This window comes from Acomys minous, assembly GCF_964271855.1.
Source record: "Acomys minous genome assembly, chromosome: 12".
Classification (NCBI taxonomy): Eukaryota; Metazoa; Chordata; class Mammalia; order Rodentia; family Muridae; genus Acomys; species Acomys minous.
The window spans coordinates 79,493,455-79,511,921 of record NC_140493.1 but is presented as its reverse complement, the minus strand read 5'-3'; the positions used below and the strand labels follow the sequence as shown (position 1 = coordinate 79,511,921).

General features: G+C 43.4%; 1 protein-coding gene across 2 annotated transcripts in view; it reads left to right on the top strand.

The window, feature by feature from the left end:
- The first annotated feature begins 3,839 nt into the window (after positions 1-3,839).
- DHX40 (DEAH-box helicase 40) overlaps positions 3,840-18,467 on the top strand; it is a 39,722-nt gene continuing 25,094 nt past the window's right edge. The window contains exons 1-8 of one of the 2 annotated variants that reach the window (XM_084803274.1): positions 3,898-4,029; positions 4,338-4,473; positions 4,877-5,044; positions 8,971-9,116; positions 12,175-12,294; positions 13,026-13,253; positions 13,672-13,738; positions 15,642-15,773. In XM_084803274.1, the coding sequence (XP_084659400.1) occupies positions 4,356-4,473; positions 4,877-5,044; positions 8,971-9,116; positions 12,175-12,294; positions 13,026-13,253; positions 13,672-13,738; positions 15,642-15,773 (979 nt within the window). In that variant the 5' untranslated portion in view covers positions 3,898-4,029; positions 4,338-4,355. Of the gene's footprint in view, positions 4,030-4,337; positions 4,474-4,876; positions 5,045-8,970; positions 9,117-12,174; positions 12,295-13,025; positions 13,254-13,671; positions 13,739-15,641; positions 15,774-18,467 lie in introns of both variants that reach the window. The other variant, XM_084803275.1, reaches the window with a different exon arrangement.

The following is an 18,467-nucleotide window of genomic DNA, read 5'->3' as shown; positions in this document are numbered from 1 at the left end:
ACGTCTTTAATCCCAGCACTCAGGAGGCAGAGACAGGCAGATCTCTGTGAGTTCAAGGCCAGCCTGGTTAACAGAGAGTGTTCCAGATCAGGCTGAGCTACATAGTAAGAACTTGTTTCAAAACAAAGTTTTAAAAAATGATCACTGTGTTTTGATTTTTTCACTTTTTTGATACATAATCCATAATTGAAAATTGTTTAGTTTTAGAGAACCAGTAGTTTAATTTTTCTTTGAAATAATGCTGATGCTGAAGTTTCTCAGATAAACCCAGCTTGCCACCTTCAGGCAACTGCAAGATTTACAGAGACCATAGCTAGAAAGAAAATATTAATTTTCATCTTTCTCAAAAATCCATAACTAAACCGGGCACAGTGGCGCACACTTGTAATCCCAGCACTCGAGAGGCAGAGGCAGGCGGATCACAGTGAGTTCAAGGCCAGCCTGGTCTACAAAGCAAGTCCAGGACAGGGAAGGCTACACAGAGAAACCAAGTGTCAGAAACACACACACACACACACACACACACACACACACACACACACACACACAAGCCATAACTAATAGTATTTTGATTTAGTAGTACTTTTCTACTTTGCTCTGTCTTGAAGCTTTCTCTAGCATTTACTGAAATCTTCTCAACTTCCGAAGCTCAGTTCATTCATCAATAGCTACACAGAGCTTCCCCGCCATCTTAGCTCTGTTGTGTTCCTCAGAATGCCGCCTTGATACTGCGCACTCTCTCACGATGACCACGTACCGGTGTGCTGCCTTGCTGACCCCTGATTACTCTTTTTATTTATTTATTTATTTATTTTGGTTTTTCGAGACAGGGTCTCTTTGTAGCCTTGGCTGTCCTGGACTCACTTTGTAGACCAGGCTAGCCTCGAACTCACAGTGATCCGCCCGCCTCTGCCTCCCGGGTGCTGGGATTAAAGGCGTGCGCCACCACGCCCGGCGCTCCCCTGATTACTCTTAAGTAAAAAGAGATCTACATCCAAAGATGGCTTGTTTTCTTGAATCCCTTCCATTAGACCTTTTCTAATAACCCTGAAAATTGCTCTTCCTGCACACTTGTGAGTTCCTTGTTCTCTCTGTCAACGCTTGCTTCATTACACCTCCCTTCTCTCTGCCTTCTTCAAAGTCCCTGCTGCTTCTGTCAGAGAGAAGTAAACAGGGAGCTCTAGTTTGGCCCTTTGCTTAGAAATAGCCTTGGGCCTTCCTTCTGCCTTGGTGGGAGCTGGGAGGGAAGGCCCTCACCTAGCCAACAAAATCAAAAGGAAAAGGAAAACACAGAGCATCAGATTGCTATTTGAGGATCGACATTTGCCACAAGTGTAAGTGTATAACACCAACCTTAACAATTTTTAAGATGAGGCCCGGCACGTTGGTGCACACCTTTCCTCCCAGCACTCGGGAGGCAGAGGCAGGCGGATTGCTGCAAGTTCGAGCCAGCCTGGTCTACAAAGTGAGTCTAGGACAGTCAAGCCTAACACAGAGAGCCCCTGTCTCAAAAAACCAAAAACCAACCAACCAAACAACCCCCCCAAAACAAAACAAAACCCAAAAACCCAACCCAACCAACCAACCAAAAAAAAAAAAAACCAAACCCCAATTTTTTTTTTGTTTTAAAGACTTATTTATTTATTATGTATACAGTGCTCTGCCTGCATGTGCACCTGCAGGCCAGAAGAGGGTGTCTCATCACATTATACATGGTTCTGAGCCACCATGTAGTTGCTGGGAATTGAACTCAGGACCTCTGGAAGAGCAGTCAGTGCTCTTCGCCTCTGAGCCATCTCTCCAGCCCAATTCTTAAGATGTGACTTCTTCAGTGCCTATGCTTCAATGCTCCTAAGCATGTTCAGCTATGCCCCAAGTCATTTGCTTGACCAAGTCTTTTCTTTTTGAGTCAGGTGAACCTGATCTATGTATTGACTTCCAGGCCATCCAGAGCTATATAGTGAGGCCTTGCCATACATATATATATATATATATATATATATATATATATATATATATATATATATACACACACACACATATGTATATATACATATATACACACATGCACACACACACATATATATTCTTAAACATTTAACTACAAATTGCTTAGTAAAGTAACCAGTATTGATGCAGAATGATTCCATTTATTTTTTTGGAAAGTAACTTTTGTTTTGTTTTGTTGTTGTTTTTTTGAGGCAAGGTTTCTCTGTGCAGTTCTGGCTGTCCTGGGCTCGGTTTGTAGGCCAGGTTGGCTTCGAACTCACAGAGATCTACCTGCCTCTGCCTCCCTGAGTGCTGGGATTACTGACATGTACCAATGTGCCCCAATTTTGAGATGGTTATAATATTTGGAGCAACCTAAAATGTTCTATCATTACCAAGGCTATTGCTGTAGGTACTCTGGCCGTTAGAAGGATACATCTGATTTGCTATCATTCAAAATCGGATAAACTTTCATTTTAGGAGTTGTCAATCATTCCATTGAAAAGGAGTGGACAGGCCAGGCGGTGGTGGCGCACACCTTTAATCCCCGCACTTGGGAGCCAGAGGCAGGCGGATCGCTATGAGTTCGAGGCCAGCCTGGTCTGTAAAGCAAGTCCAGGATAGTCAAGGCTACACAGAGAGACCCTGTCTCAAAAAACAAAACAAAACAACAAAAAGAAAAGGAGTTGACACATGTATTTTTTATAGCAAAGTCTTGGATTCTAATAACATCTTACATCTTTTTCAGTTTGGTCGACAAGTAGGGCTTTAGGTTGATAGGTGAACAGTAGTTTTGTGTTGCCTTCCTGTAAATTTGGATTAATTTTAACCCCAGGAACTAACGAAAAGTACAAGAATCAAATGGACATGATGACATATGCCTGTAGCCACAGCACTTGGGTAGCCGGGGCAGGGAGAGCGTATGTTCTAGGTTAGCCTGGGCTACATACTGCTCTTGACTGTTTCGTTTTTTAAGTGTAAGAAGCAGGTTTCCTCCTATCTTGTTAACAACTGACTGTGCCTAAGAGACTCAGCAGGCATTATAACTGAAGGGCGGGTGCAAAACTATCTCTTCTCCCTTCCTTCTTCTCTCTTCCTCTCCCCTCCCTCCCCCCCTTCCTTCTTTCTCCCTCTCCCCCCTCTGAGTCAGGGTCATTCTGTACCCAGTGGTGGCCTGGAACTCACAGTAATTCTCCTGCCTCAGCCTCCCAAATGCCGGGACCAGGAGTGCAAGCCCTCACACTCAGCTTTGACAAAGCTGATGTGTGGTACAGGGTACTGCAAGCCCAGGGCCTCCCACATAGTAGATAGTGAGTTCCCTGCCGCTGAACTATGTACCTCAAGTCCTCCTCCTCCCTCAACTACTTGGAGGCGACGGAAAACATGTTCCATGACGGACGTGAAACGACACGGGACACTACAGAACTAGAAGCTGACTGGCGACGCAGTAACTATGTGTCTTGTGAGGGAGAAAGGGTAGTGAGCTGCCCAAGGTCACACTGTAGCATGGCGAAGGGTCACTTCAACGCGTGTGTGTGTGTGGGGGGGGGGGGGGACAGACAAGACTGCGGGTATGCTGTGGAGCCTAAAGGAGGCGTCGTCGTCCAGCCTTATTTCACACTGAAGGAAAAAACCTGAGGCGGCCTGCAGGTGTGCAGGTGTGGCTTCGCGGCTGGCGGGGGCACGTGGCAGTGGGCGGGACGCCTCGAGGGGGTGGGGCCTCGGGGGGCCCCTCAGGAGCGCGGGTCCGCGCCCGTCCAAACAGCCGCCGCCACGTCATCGAGCCGCTCCCCAGCCCCTCGCCGCCAGTCGCACGCGCGGAAGTAAACAGCCCTACGTCATCAGGGCGCGCCCTCACTTCTCGCCCCCCCCCCCCTCCCATCTTCTCAGCTCGGTGGACGTGCTCGCTTCTTCTCCGGACCGGGTCTATGTCCCGGTTTCCCGCCGTCGCGGGCAGGGCGCCAAGGCGGCAGGAGGAGGGCGAGCGGCCCAGAGAGCTCCAGGAAGAGCGGCCGTCAGCTGTTCGCATCGCTGACAGAGGTGCGGTCCGCGGGACGCCGGGGCAGACGGCGGGAGTTATTTGGGGGGCGAAAAGTACATCTGTGGGTGGCAGAGGAGGGAGGGAGGAGACTTAGGCGTTCTCTTGGTCTTCTAAGCCCGGAGGCAAACTTTGCGTCCAGTGAGCACGTTGGCTTAGAGGGGGGCGGTCCCAAGCCCAAGTTGGGTGAAAACCTCACCGGGGGGCAAGAGAGTGGACTCGAACGCCCAGATGCGTTCTGCGGTTCCACAGCCTCATAAAGCCTTTGTTCTCTACCCGATCATCCCCCTCCCCTTCGTCGGGCCGCCAGCCTGCCTTTGGGTACGGTATGAAGGGAGCCCGTTTCCAGGAGCCAGTTTCCATGGTTACCCACCACTTGGCCTTCTGGGATATCAGTCACTCTGAACAGGGACCTAACTTGAACCGTGAATCAGAAGCAAATACAGGTGACTTCTTAATCTTCTGAGAGTTGCTCCGCTGTGTTCAGGGTTTTTTTTTTTTTTTTTTTTTTTTTTTTTTTTTTTTGGTCTGTTGTTTAATAAAATTGAGTTGTGTGCTTCCAGGTTAGCTGTGCGTACATATTCATTGCCTTGTGCTGGACGGCCTTTGTCAAGTACATTGAGTTACACAGCAGCAATGTTGAAGTTGTTTGATTTTTTTTTTCCCAAAAAGTTATCCTGAGTTTATAAACTTTCACGTGTGATTTGTACGTAGGTGACTTGAACTGAAAAGTCATAGATAGATTCTTCCAGTTGTGATTGCTTTGCTTTCTTCTTTCAGTTCTGAGACATGGTCAGAGAGATCTTCACAGGCCTTTTAATTGCACACTTGTTTTTTGTGTTGTTACAGAAGAGAAAGGATGTACATCACAGGAGGGAGGAACGACTCCAACTTTTCCTATTCAGAAACAAAGAAAAAAGCTCATTCAAGCCGTGAGGGACAATTCGTTCCTCATTGTTACAGGAAATACAGGAAGTGGTAAAACAACTCAACTCCCTAAATACCTTTATGAAGCAGGTAATTTTATTCTTGGGTAAAACTGAAAGCATTAAAGAAACAAAACAAAACTTTAAGGTCTAATAAAACTGCTATTGGGGGCTGGAGAGATGGCTCAGCAGTGAGTTAACAGCACTGATTGCTCTTCCAGAGGTCCTGAGTTCAGTTCCCAGCCGCTACATGGTGGCTGACAACCATTTATACTGGGATCTGATGCCCTCTTCTGGCCTGCAGGTGTGCGTGCAGATAGAGAAAACACACACGCACACACACACACGCACACACACACATATATATATAAAAGAAAAAAAAAAAGAAAGCCCACCATCATTGGGTAGAGTGGTGATGGCCCATGCTTTAAACAAAAAACTAGCTGGGCGTGGTGGAGCACGCCTTTAATCCCAGCACTTGGGAGGCAGAGGCAGGCGGATCACTGAGTTCGAGGTCAGCCTGGTCTACAAAGCGAGTCTAGGACAGCCAAGGCTACACAGAGAGACCCTATCTTGAAAAACCAAAAAAACAAAACCAAAAAACTGCCAGGCGTGGTGGTGCATGCCTTTAATCCTAGCACTCGGGAGGCAGAGGCAGGCAGATTGCTGTGAGTTCGAGGCCAGCCTGGTCTACAAAGCAAGTCCAGGATAGCCAAGGCTATAAAGGGAAACCTTTTCTCAAAAAACAAAACAAAACAAAAACCAAAAAACATAAACAAAAACAAAACAAAAAGTAAGTCCAAAAAACTGCTATGGTGTGTAAATGCCCATTTTTGCCTTACTTTACAATTTCTCCATCCTCCCTATGTTTTCTTTATGACTTTAATTTAGGCTTAGAAATTGTTGAGGTGGCATATTTTTATTATTAATCACAATTATAATAATAGAAGAAGAAGAAGCCTGATCATGATGGTGCATACCCTTTCTTTTCTTTTTTTGGTTTTGGTTTTGGCTTTAGTTTGTTTTTGTTTTTGGTTTTTCGAGACAGGGCTTCTCTGTGTAGCCTTGGCTGTCCTGGACTCGCTTTGTAGACCAGGCTGGCCTCGAACTCACAGCGATCCGCCTGCCTCTGCCTCCCGAGTGCTGGGATTAAAGGCGTGCACCACCATGCCCGACTTTGGCTTTAGTTTTTTGAGCCATGGTTTTTATCTGTGTAGCCCGTGCTGTCCTGGACCTCATTCTGCAGACCAGCCTGACTTTGAGCTCACAGAGCTCCACCTGTCTCTGCTTCCCAAATTCTGAGATGAAAGGTGTGCGCCACCACCTCATGGCGGTGGTTCACACTTTTAACCCCAGAGGCAGCAGGTCTCTGAGTTTTGCTGCTAACACGGCTTACATAGTAAGTTCCAGGCCAGCTGAGGTTATATAGTAAGGGGAAAAAAGGATGGCAGGTAGATGCAAACTTTCTTTTTAGAATAGGTTATCTTGCTAACCAGCAAGAATTGAAACAGGGGGCTGGAGAGATGGCTCAGAGGCAAAGAGCACTGGCTGTTCTCCCAAAGTGCCTGAGTTCAATTCCCAGCAGTCACATGGTGGCTCACAACCATCTGTAATAAGATCTGGTGCCCCATGCAGGCGTACATGTAGAAAGAGCACTGTATACATAATAATAAATAAATCTTGAAAAAAATCATTTAAAAAAAAAGAATTGAAATAGTTGTGAAGGGGAAAGGATAGTTGATCCCTGTTGCTGACATTTTATTCTTTCTCAAGACCTTTGTCAGGTAAATATTCTCAGATTCTACCAGAATCAAGCTAAGAAATTATCAACAAAGCATCCGTCTTGTATGACATCATTCTCTGTCATAAGACTGGAAAAGAACAAAATTATTTTGGATATAATTCATATTAAAATAAAAGTTAATTTCAGGGGCCTAGAGAGATGGCTCAGCAGATGAAATCTCTTACTGCTTTTTCAGAGGACCAGATTTTTGTTGCCAGCACCCACATTAACACTTCACAGCCACGTGTAACTCCGGCTCTGGGGAATCTCAATTCCCAGGGACCTGAATGTGCACATGCCAATACAGAGATATAAATAAAAACTTATCTTGAAAAATTTTTTGGTTCTTTTTTGGTTTTTGAGACATGGTTTCTCTGTGTAGCTTTGGCTGTCCTGGAACGCAAAGATCCACCTGCCTCTGACTCCTGAGTTCCAGGAGTAAAGGCATGTGTTTCTACCACCTGGCAAATTTTAAATTTTTTTTGAGAATGTTCTCCATATGCTGTTTGTGCTAGCCTTCATCATGCCTAGCCTTTATACTAACCTAAACTGATGCATCAGTTCTAATTTGACATCATTTGTTAAGGCATACAATTATTTTACATGCTAGTAAGAAAAAAGTGGCCGGGCATGGTGGCGCATGCCTTTAATCCCAGTACTCTGGAGGCAGAGGCAGGTGGATCGCTATGAGTTCAAGGCCAGCCTGGTCTACAAAGTGAGCGCAGGACAGCCAAGATAACATAGAGAAACCCTGTCTCAAAAAAAAAAAAAAAAAAAGGAAAAGAAAAAGAAAAAAGTGCTTTTAGAAGGTGGTAGCCCACATCTTTGATCCCAGCAACGTGTAAGGCAGAGGCAGGTGGATTTCTGTGAGTTCAAGGCCAAGCCAGGACTACATAGAAACCTGTTTTGAAAACCAAAGGGGAAAAAAGAAAGAAAAGAAAAGAAAGCTGGGCGCAGTAGCACATGCCTGTGATCCAGCACTTGGGATGCAGAGGCAGGTGGATTGCTGTGAGTTCGAGGCCAGCCTGGTCTACCAAGTGAATCTAGGACAGCCAAGGCTACACAGAGAAACTCTGTCTTGAAAATAAACAAACAAACAAACCAAAAAAAATGTCTATAGAAATTTATGGAAAGGTGGAATATTCAAATCCAATTGTACTTTTTTTTTCTTTTTTAAAGATTTATTTATTTATTATTATGAATACAGTGCATATATACCCACAGGCCAGAAGGGGGCATCAGATCACATTGTAGATGGTTGTGAGCTACCATGTGGTTGCTGGGAATTGAACTTAGGACCTTTGGAAGAGCAGTCAGTGCTCTTAACCGCTGAGCCATCTCTCTGGCCCCCAATTGTACTTTTGTGGCAAAGAGAAGTTTAGGAAGTGTGGAGGTTTTGGATTTCAGTTTTAGAGTTCTGGCTCAAGCCAGGGACAATATTTATGCCATATTACCAGCTACTTGGGAGGCAGAGCCGAGATCACTAGAGCCCAAGAGTTTGAGGCCAATATGAGATCTTGTCAAAAAGTAAAACAAAAAACCAAATTTATAGAATCCTTGCTTTATTCTTTAAGTGTTTTTAAGAATTAAAAAACAAAACAAAACAAAAACCCCACTAAGTCCCAGTGTGGTAGTGTAGGCCTTTAATCCCAGCAACTCAGGAGGCAGAGGCATGTGGATATCTGAGTTCAAGGTTAGCTTGGTCTACAAAGAGAGTTCTAGGGTAGCCAGGACTGTTACACAAAGAAACCCTGTCTTGAAAACAACAGCAGCAACAAAACGCAATAAACAAACATAAAAATCTCAAACTTAATTAACATTTGTACATTTAGAATGGCTATAGATGTGATTTTTTTCTTAATCTCCTTTTATATACTAACAATATATGTGCATAGAGGCATGTATGTGACACTGCATGTAGAGGTCAGAGGATAACTTTAGGAAGTCAGTTCTCTCCTGCTAGTGTAGGGTCTGGGATGGAGCTCAGTTCATCAGGTAAGCACGTTTACCTACTGAGCTATCTTTCTGGTCCATGAAGGTGCGTTTCTTTTTTCAATTAATAGTAAGATTTTTTTTTTTCATGCAAATGTACTGCGATATGTTGCTGGTCTGTAGGGTTTCCTTTTGGAAACATCCATATAATTTCTATTGATTGACCAGGGACAATTTTAATTTTAGTTCAGTAGGAAGAGACAATTGCTAATAAACTGTGTTTCTGTTTCTTTTTTTTATAGGGTTTTCACAGCATGGTATGATTGGGGTGACTCAGCCACGCAAAGTTGCTGCCATCTCAGTTGCTCAGAGGGTTGCTGAAGAAATGAAATGCACTCTGGGATCGAAAGTAGGGTACCAAGTTCGTTTTGATGATTGTAGCTCCAAGGTACAAAGCTTTATTGGTATACATTTAAAGTACTATAAACTTAAATGTGTAGCCCATACCTGTGTCTTTCTGTGATCTTATATATGCATGTATGTGTGGAGGCCAGAGGACAGCTTTGAGTGTTGTCCCACCAGTGCCATGTGTATGATTTATTATTTATTTTTCGTTTTTGAGATAAAGTCTCTCACAGGCCTGGAACTCCCCAAGTAGACTAGCCCCTTCATTTAAAAAAAAAAATTCTTAAAGATCCGGGGCTACGGGTGGAGTGGGGAACAACATGTGGATGGACAGGATATGGCCTGGGGAGCCAGCTCAGCTGGTGAAGTAACTGCCCTGCAAACGCGAGGGCCTGACTTGAGCCTGCAGAATCTACAGAGAATAGGTTAGGGGATGGTTTGTTTGTTTTAGTTTTTATGAACATAAGTGTTTTGCCTGCCTGTGTGTGTGTGTGTGCACTGTGCATGGTGCCTGAGGAGTCCAGAAGAGGGCGCCAGACAGCCTGGAACCGGAGTTAAACATGGTTGTAAGCTGCCAAATGGGCACTGGGAACTGAATCCTGGTCCTCTGCAAAAAAAGCAGCAAGTGTTGCTAACTGCAAGGCATCTCTCTGAGTTGTACACCTAAAATGGTAAAGTTTATATTTATGTACATTTTATTACTACAACAAAATAAAGTTCAAATGTGAATGCAACTGACACTGGGGTTGAAGAGATAGACCACTGGTTAAAGCACTTGCTGCGCTGAGCAGTGGTGGCACACGCCTTTAATCCCAGCATTCGGGAGGCAGAGGCAGGTGGATCGCTGTGAGTTCCAGGCCAGCCTGGTCTACAAAGTGAGTCCAGGACAGCCAAGGGTACACAGAGAAACCCTGTCTCAAAAAACCAAAAAATACAATAAAAATAGAAGCACTTGCTACTCTTGGAGAGGGTCCTGGTTTGGTTCCCTGTACCCCCATGGCAATGCACAAACGTGGTGCCTAGAATTAATTTTTGTTGCATATTGTTAAGGCTTTATGTCTTAGATACCTGTCTACTCTTATTTTCTCCATCTGCAACTAGTTTATCCATTATCAAAGGATGGTTATGTTTACTTTTCTTTCTTTCTTTCTTTCTTTTTTTTTTGTTTTTTGTTTTTTTTTTTGAGACAGAGCTTCTATGTGTAGCCTTGACTGTCCTGGACTCTCTTTGTAGATCAGGCTGGCCTCGAACTCACAGAGATCCGCCTGCCTCTGCCTCCGGAGTGCTGGGATTAAAGGCTTGTGCCACCAGCATTAGTCTAATCTTTTAAAAGTTTATTTATTACTTGGGGCTGGATAGGTGACTCAGTAGCTCAGTAGTTAAGAGTACTTGTTACTCTTTTAAAGGACCTGGGTTCGATTCCCAGCATCCACATAATAGCTCACAGCCGTCTATAACCCCAGTTTCAGAGGAGCCAGCAGGAACACATGGTACACATACATGTATACAAACAAAATATTCATATACAGAAAGTAAATATACTTTAAAAACTTACTTATTACTTTAAAAACCTATTTTATATAAATGGGTGTTTCTGTCTCCATGTATGTCTGTGTACCACATGCATGCCTGTTGCCTGAGAATGCCAGAAAAGGGCTTTGGATCTCCTAGGATTGGAGTTAATAGCTGTTTGTGAATTTCCATGTGGATTCAGGGAACCAAATTAGGACCCTCTCCAAGAGCAACAAGTGCTCTTAACCAGTGGTCCATCTATATTTAAACTTTATTTTGTTGTAGTAATAAGATGTACATAATATAAGCTTTACCATTTTAAGCATTTTAGGTGTACAGCTGAGTAACATCAAATGTACTCACACTTTACAGTGTTGTATAACTATTGCTGCTATTTCCAGAACTGTAAAAAAGTCTCCAACAGAAACGATCTTCAGTCCTGTAGCTCTACTCTCTGTGAAGATACCTAGTCACAGTATCCAAGTATTATGACACAGTGGTTTACCTTGTCCCTTTCCTACCACACTTGGCCATTTTCAGAGTCTTTCCAGTTTTCATTTCTGTGGTAAAACTCCAACGAAAACTAACTTTGGAGGAAAGAGTTTATTTGACTGATAGGCTGATAGGCAGACCATTATTAAGGGAGACCAAGGCAGGAACCTAGATGCAGGGACAGCAGTAAAGGCCATGGCGTGGTGTTGACTGGCTGGCTTCCCATGGCCTCCTCAGTTTGCTTCTCATACATCTACCTAGGACCAGCTGTTCCAGGAGGCGCTGCCCACCATCAGTCACTACTCAAGAAAATGCCCGAAGACATGCCCAGAGGCTAATCTTTGGAGACAGTTTCTCAGTCACCTCTTTTTAGCTGACTATAGTCAGTGGAAAACGTGACAACTTAATAAGCAAGTCAGCAAAGCTTTTTTTTTTTCTCCTCTTTGAGACAGGGTTTCTCTGTGTAGCCTTGGCTCTTCTGGACTCACTTGTAGACCACGCTGGCCTTGAACTCATAGTGATCCTCCTGCCTCTGCCTCCACACCCTGCTTGTCCACAGAGCTTTTTATTTCAGTTTGCCCTGCTGGGAACAGAACCTAGGACTTGTGCATGCAGAGAGTGCAAGCACTCTGCCATTGAAGTACACTCCCCTCTTTGGTTTGTAAGTGTTTATCTTGCCACATTCCACACACCCCTGTTTCTCCTATTGCTGACTTCTTGCTTTATCTCAAGACACTCCATTGGTTCCTGTCTGTATAGGGGACATATTTTATAGTTGATCAGCCATCGTTGTTACACAGTTTTATTTATTTATTTATTTATTTCCTTTTTTGAGGCAGGGTTTCTCTGTTATCTTGTCTGCCCTGGATTCGCTTTGTAGACCAAGCTGGCCTTGAACTCACAGCGATTCACCTGCCTCTGCCTCCTGAGTGCTGGCATTAAAGGTGTGCGCCACCACACCCAGCCCTGACAGTTTTATGTTTTCTTTTACATGGATCTTGATGGTTTGGTCTGTGTATTTGGGGGTGGAGAATTAGTTGAATCATAACGAAGTGTTGTGATGCTGTAAGTTGATGTACTCTGCTTCCTAACATCAGGAAACAGCAATCAAATACATGACCGATGGATGTTTACTCAAACATATTCTGGGAGATCCAAATCTTAGCAAGTTCAGTGTCATTATTTTGGATGAAGCCCATGAAAGAACTTTAACTACAGTGAGTATTTTAATTTTTTTTTTTTTTAATTTAACAAGAAGTTCATTTGTAATCCCAGCACTTGGGAAGCAGAGGCAGGTGGATCTCTGTGAGTTCGAGGCCAGCCTGGTCTACAAAGTGAGTCTAGGACAGCCAAGGCTACACAGAAAAACCTTCTCTCGAAAAACCAAACCAAACCAAAAAATCATATCTAGTTCCAGGCCAGCTCTAGGCTACTTGAAATTCTGTCTCGAAATAAATATTCCTAGCACTCAGGGTGCAGAGACAGGCTTATCTCTGTGAGCTGAAGGCCATCCTGGCCTGATTAGTGAGTTCTAGATCTACACAGTGAGACTAGGCTTCAAAGACAGACAGACAGACAGAGAGGGGGGGTGGGGGCGGGGAGGAGAGAGGAAGGAAGAAAGGAAGGTAGGTGGGTAGGTGGGTAGATGGATGATAGAACAAGTAAATGAAATAGGCCGGGCATGGTGGCGCACACCTTTAATCCCAGCACTTGGGAGGCAGAGGCAGGTGGATCTCTGTGAGTTCGAGGCCAGCCTGGTCTACAAAGCAAGACCAGGACAGCCAAGGCTACACAGAGAAACCCTCTCTCAAAAAACCAAAATAAAACAACCAACAAAAACAATCCCCCCAAAACCAGCCAACCAACCAACCAACCAAACAAACAAACAAAACAAGTAAATGAAACAATAAACTGCTAGCATTTGTGGCTTACTAGCTTTTTCTTTCAGGACATCTTATTTGGTTTACTGAAGAAGCTGTTTCAGGATAAGTCTCCTAACAGGAAAGAGCATTTAAAGGTGGTGGTGATGTCAGCAACTATGGAGCTAGCCAAGCTCTCTGCGTTCTTTGGAAATTGCCCCATATTTGATATACCTGGAAGGCTCTATCCAGTCAGAGAGAAATTCTGCAATTTGATTGGCCCGAGAGACAGAGAAAATACGGCATATATTCAAGCGGTATTACTTGACAATCTTCTTTTGTCTTTCGTGTGTGAGATTTCATTTACTTGGGCAATTTGGTAATTTGTTATGTTTTATAAATTTCCTTTATTATTGTGTGTGTATGATGTGTTGGGGGCATTCACATCTGCCATGGCGTGCATATGGAGGATACATGACAACGCTGCAGAATTTATTGTCTCTATCCGCCTTTATGTGGGTTCTAGAGATTAAACTGGGATCATGAACCTTACCCATTGAGCCACCTGGCTGGCCTTATTTGTTATATTTTATCAGTAGACTTCATGAATGCTAGGACTTTTTAGGGAGCTTTGATTGAAATTTTTTATGTGGAGCAAGGGGATATGGTAGTGAAGGAATAAATATTTATACCAGCATAACATTATTGTGGTTTTTGTTTGCTTGCTTGCTTTAGATTGTGAAAGTGACCATGGATATTCATTTGAACGAAATGGCTGGAGACATCTTAGTTTTTCTGACTGGTGAGCATACCCTACTAAGTTTTATAATCTCTATTATTTTTAATAGAGTGGTGTTGTGGTGGATGCTGCTAACTTTAGGACTGTGGTGACGGAGGCAGGAGGATTAATGCAAGTTCAAGGATAGGTAGGGCTACATAGCTGCGGCTGTATGATAACCACCTGTTCAAAAACAAAGAACAACATGGCTGGAGAGATGGCTCAGAGGTTAAGAGCACTGGCTGCTCTTCCAAAGGTCCTGAGTTCAATTCCCAGCAACCACATGGTGGCTCACAACCATCTATAATGACATCTGGTGCCCTCTTCTGTCATGCAAGTATAGATGCAGGCAGAACACTGTACACATAATAAATACATAAATCTCTTTTAGAAAAGGAACAACAGAGCCGGGCGTGGTGGTGCATGCCTTTTATCCCAGCACTTGGGAGGCAGAGGCAGGTGGATCTCCGTGAATTCGAGGCCAGCCTGGTCTACAAAGCAAGTCCAGGACAGCCAAGGCTACACAGAGAAACTCTTGTCTCCAAAAAAAAAAAAAAAAAGGAACAACAACAAAAATCCCCTCAATATTTCAATGAATAAATAAGTAAATAAAGTGATTTTGTGGTTTTTGAGACAGAAATCTTTGTTGATTCATTGCCCAGGCTGTTGTGAGAGCAGGAACACGCTGTCTTGCCTGGTCAGTGTCTTCCTTTTATATTCAGGAAATATGGCACCAGAGTAGACTGCTACCTCTCCTAGGAGGTGTGGACTCTTCTCAACTGTTGCCTTATCTTTTTTATGATTCTCTGTTAGGTAACAGGGACACAGAATGTCAGGATCACCAGTAAATACATGTGAACTACACTACCTTTTCACAGAAAGAAATTAACTCTGGAAAGTGGGTTTTTGTTGTTTGTTTTGTTGCCCACTGTACACAGTGCTCTAACTTGGCTAAGTAATCCTTACAATGAATAGTTAATTCTGTTATTCACATCTCAACTGTCATTTCTTGAAGTGGTAAGATAACACCTTGTTGATAAGGTATGGAATTTATGCATTGCAGACAAACCTATAGCAGCTTGGGTATGTGTGGGGGGAGCAAAATTAGAACAGTTAAATTCAAGAGTAGTGTAACTTTGGTTTTTGGTTTTGTGGGTTTTTTTCGGGGGGGGGGGTTGTTGTTGTTGTTTTTGTTTTTCGAGACAAGGTTTCTCTGTGTAGTCCTGGCTATCCTGAGCTGGATTTGCTTTGTAGACCAGACTGGCCTTGAATTGACAGCAATCCGCTTGCCTCTGCTGGGATTAAAGGCGTGCACCACCATGCCCAGCTGAATAGTGTAACTTTTTAACTAGCTGCATCCTAGCAGACATAAGTCATTATGTTGCTGATGTCCTACTCTGCCTTGCACTAACATCTGAAGTGAGACATTTAAAACTATCTCTTTGGTGCTGCACACCTTTAATCCCAGCACTCCGGGAGGCAGAGGCAGGTGGATCTCTGTGAATTTGAGGCCAGCCTAGTCTACAAAGCCAGTGCTACACAGAGAAACCCTCTTTCGAAAAACCAACATAAAACAAAAAAAGATCTCTTTGCCTTTTGGAAGCTAAGTTAGTTTTTGAAATGTACCTGAATTCAATATTTCCTGTACTAGTTTCCTTTTTGTGTGAGCAATCTAGTCCTCCTGAAACTCGGAGTTAGCAGTATGAAAGGCTTAAAGATGACAAACACTTCTGTCGCTTTAGAAATCAAAAACATACTTCTCTTTAAATCTTGTTGTTGAGATTGGGCATGTCCTACATGATGTTTTTCTTTAGATCAAAAAAAAAAAAAGACTTAGAATGACCTTAAACTAATTTTAAATTAGCCTTTAAAATAGTCGTTAGCATTTGCAGTTCAATTCCTAAAGTTTCCTAACTTCTCCTTTCAGGCCAGTTTGAAATAGAGAAGAGTTGTGAGCTGCTTTTTCAGATGGCGGAGTCTGTCGATTACGACTATGATGTGCAGGACACCACGCTAGATGGCCTGTTGATACTGCCGTGTTATGGCTCTATGACAACAGGTAATTCCTTATGAGGAAAGAAAAGGTGCCTGGCTTGTTTGTTTGGTTTGTTGTTGTTGTTTCAAGACAGGGTTTCTCTGTGTGGTCCTGGCTGTCCTGGACTCACTTTGTAGAGCAGGCTGGCCTCCGACTCACAGAGATCTCTTGCCTCTGCCTCCTGAATGCTGGGATTAATGGCCTACAACATTATGCCCAGCTGACATAACTGATTTTTAAAGAGTTAAAAACCGATTTAATTATTTCTGTTTAATTTTTTGAAATTTAATTTAATTTTTTTTTTATTCATGTGTTCCTGTGTGTGTCATTGTGAATATGTGTACAAGCTTCTGGGGACCAGCCAGACCACCATACCTTAGCACCATAGATATAGACAGTTGAAAGTTGCTTGATGTGGTGGGTGCTGGGCACCAAACTCTGGTCCCTTAAGAGCGAGAGCTCTTGACCTCTGAGCCATCTCCAGACCACGTTACAATGTTTTTATTGAATTTGTGTGTGTGTGTGTGCGCGCGCGCGCGCGTATACACACATATATAGATCTTCAGTCAAAAAAAATTCATAAACTGATTTCAGCTTTGTGACTCCCAAGTCTTAACCCAAATCATAAAGTAAAATGTTAAAAGAGCCATAACCTCTCAAGAGCACTGATTTTGTTTAAGGTCCTTTTTGTGGTAACTTGTGCGAACCTTGCACCTCCTTCTTAGTGCTTTGAGAGTGGATTGTGTGCGTGTATATGTATGTATGTATATGAGTTATTCTGTGGTCTGCTAATTCATTTTCCCTGATTTAGTTTGCCATCCTGCTTCAGTGGTTAAACATACTTTCCAGAACAATACTTCTGGACCCACTGTGACTGCTGACTATGTTCTGTTCCATGTACGTGCAGTTTTCTATGTCTCTATATGATAGAGTTGTATGACTACCATTGGAAATTTTGAGGGTTTTTTTGTGTTTTTTGTTGTTGTTTTGTTTTGTTTGGGTACTATCATGGGTAAGCTGTTGCTGACCCATTATGAGCATAATAGTTATTATAGTGGCTTGTAGGAGTGCAAAGAGGCATTCCGGTGAAAGTGATGCCAAGCTGAGTAATATGCTGGGGAGGCAGATAGGAAGAGAGAGTGCCAGACGCCTGGATCCTCTCCCCCTTTTCACAGTTTTCCTTAAAGATTTGTCTTTATTATTTCTAAGTATGCATTTGTGTGCCTCTGTTTGGGTATGTCCACATGACTGCAGGGGCCTACAGGGGCATTGTGTCCACCTAGACCAGGAATTACAGGCAGTTTATAGTGAGCTGACAGAGATGGGTGTTTGGGACCAAACTAGGATCCTCTGCAAGAGCAGTCTGTGCTCTCAAAATATGAGCCGTCTCTGCAGCCTGTGGGTTCTTTCAGCTTCGTTTCAGTCTGATGAATGTACACTGTACCTCTTATCTTTGTTGTTACTGTGGGTGTTGGAGACACCTTTATAACTTTTATCTCTTTGTGTTGTCATGGTTTGGTGACATAAATGTTTCATTTGAGTGTAAGGAGAAGGAAAAAAGGTTTCTTGGTTGCAGCTTATAGAAAAGAATTTTAACAGTGACCATTAGCTGTGTTGATGAATAGGTAAAATTAATGAGTAGTTATAGTGAGACAGGATCTTACTGTGTATCCTAGGCTGGCCTTGAGCTTGAATTCTTCTGACAGCCTCCTGAGTATTGGATTTATAGGTGTGAAATACCACATCAAAGTGGATATTTTCTTTCCACTCTTTTGTGTGTGTGTGTTAGCCATGATATTGTCTATTAAGGATATCTTAGCCAGGCATGGTGGCGCACACGTTTAATCCCAGCACTCCGGAGGTAGAGGCAGGCAGATCACTGTGAGTTCAAGGCCAGCCTGGTCTACAAAACAAGTCCAGGGAAGCCAAGGCTACACAGAGAAACCCTGTCTCCAGAACCCCCCAAAAGGAATATCTTTAAAATTTCTTCCCAGTTGAGATATCTAAAAATTTTGTCTGTCAAGTGTGGACAGTTGCTTATGTAATCCCTTCTAAGGTTATATGAGCTGGCTCTTTGGCCTGGATTGTGTCTAGCAACCACTTACTCCCTCACTGTAGGAGATATTTTTATAATTATGTGTAAGTATGTGTGTGTGTGTGTGCGTGCTTATATGAATGCAGATGCACGAGGAGTCCAGAAGAGGGTGTGAGATCCTTTGAGCTGGAGTTACAGGCTGTTGTGAGTCACCCATGTAGACTCTGGGAACTGGTAAGGGTGCTGGGATTCAAACTCAGAGGTTCTCTGAAAGAGCAGTAAGTTCTCTTAAACTCCGAGTCATCTCTCCAGCTTGGATTTACAAATCTTAAAAGTGAAACAGGAAGAAATAGCCTTAGTTCTTGTTATTATAGTTTATATTCCAGATTATTTAAGAGGAGAGGCAGAGGTAAGCAGATTTCTGAGTTTGAGGCCAGCCTGGTCTATAAAGAGAGTTACAGGATTCCAGGACCTCCAGATGGCTAAGGCTACACAGAAGAGAAAGAGGAGGAGGGGGAGAGGGAGAGGAGGGGGGAGGGGAGGGGAAGGGAGGGAGGGATGAAAATACAACTTGTAAGCCACCATGTGGTTGCTGGGAATTGAACTCAGGATCTTTGGATGAGCAGCCAGTGCTCTTAACTGATTGCTGAAAATACAACTTGTAATGAAATGAGTTCTTTTAA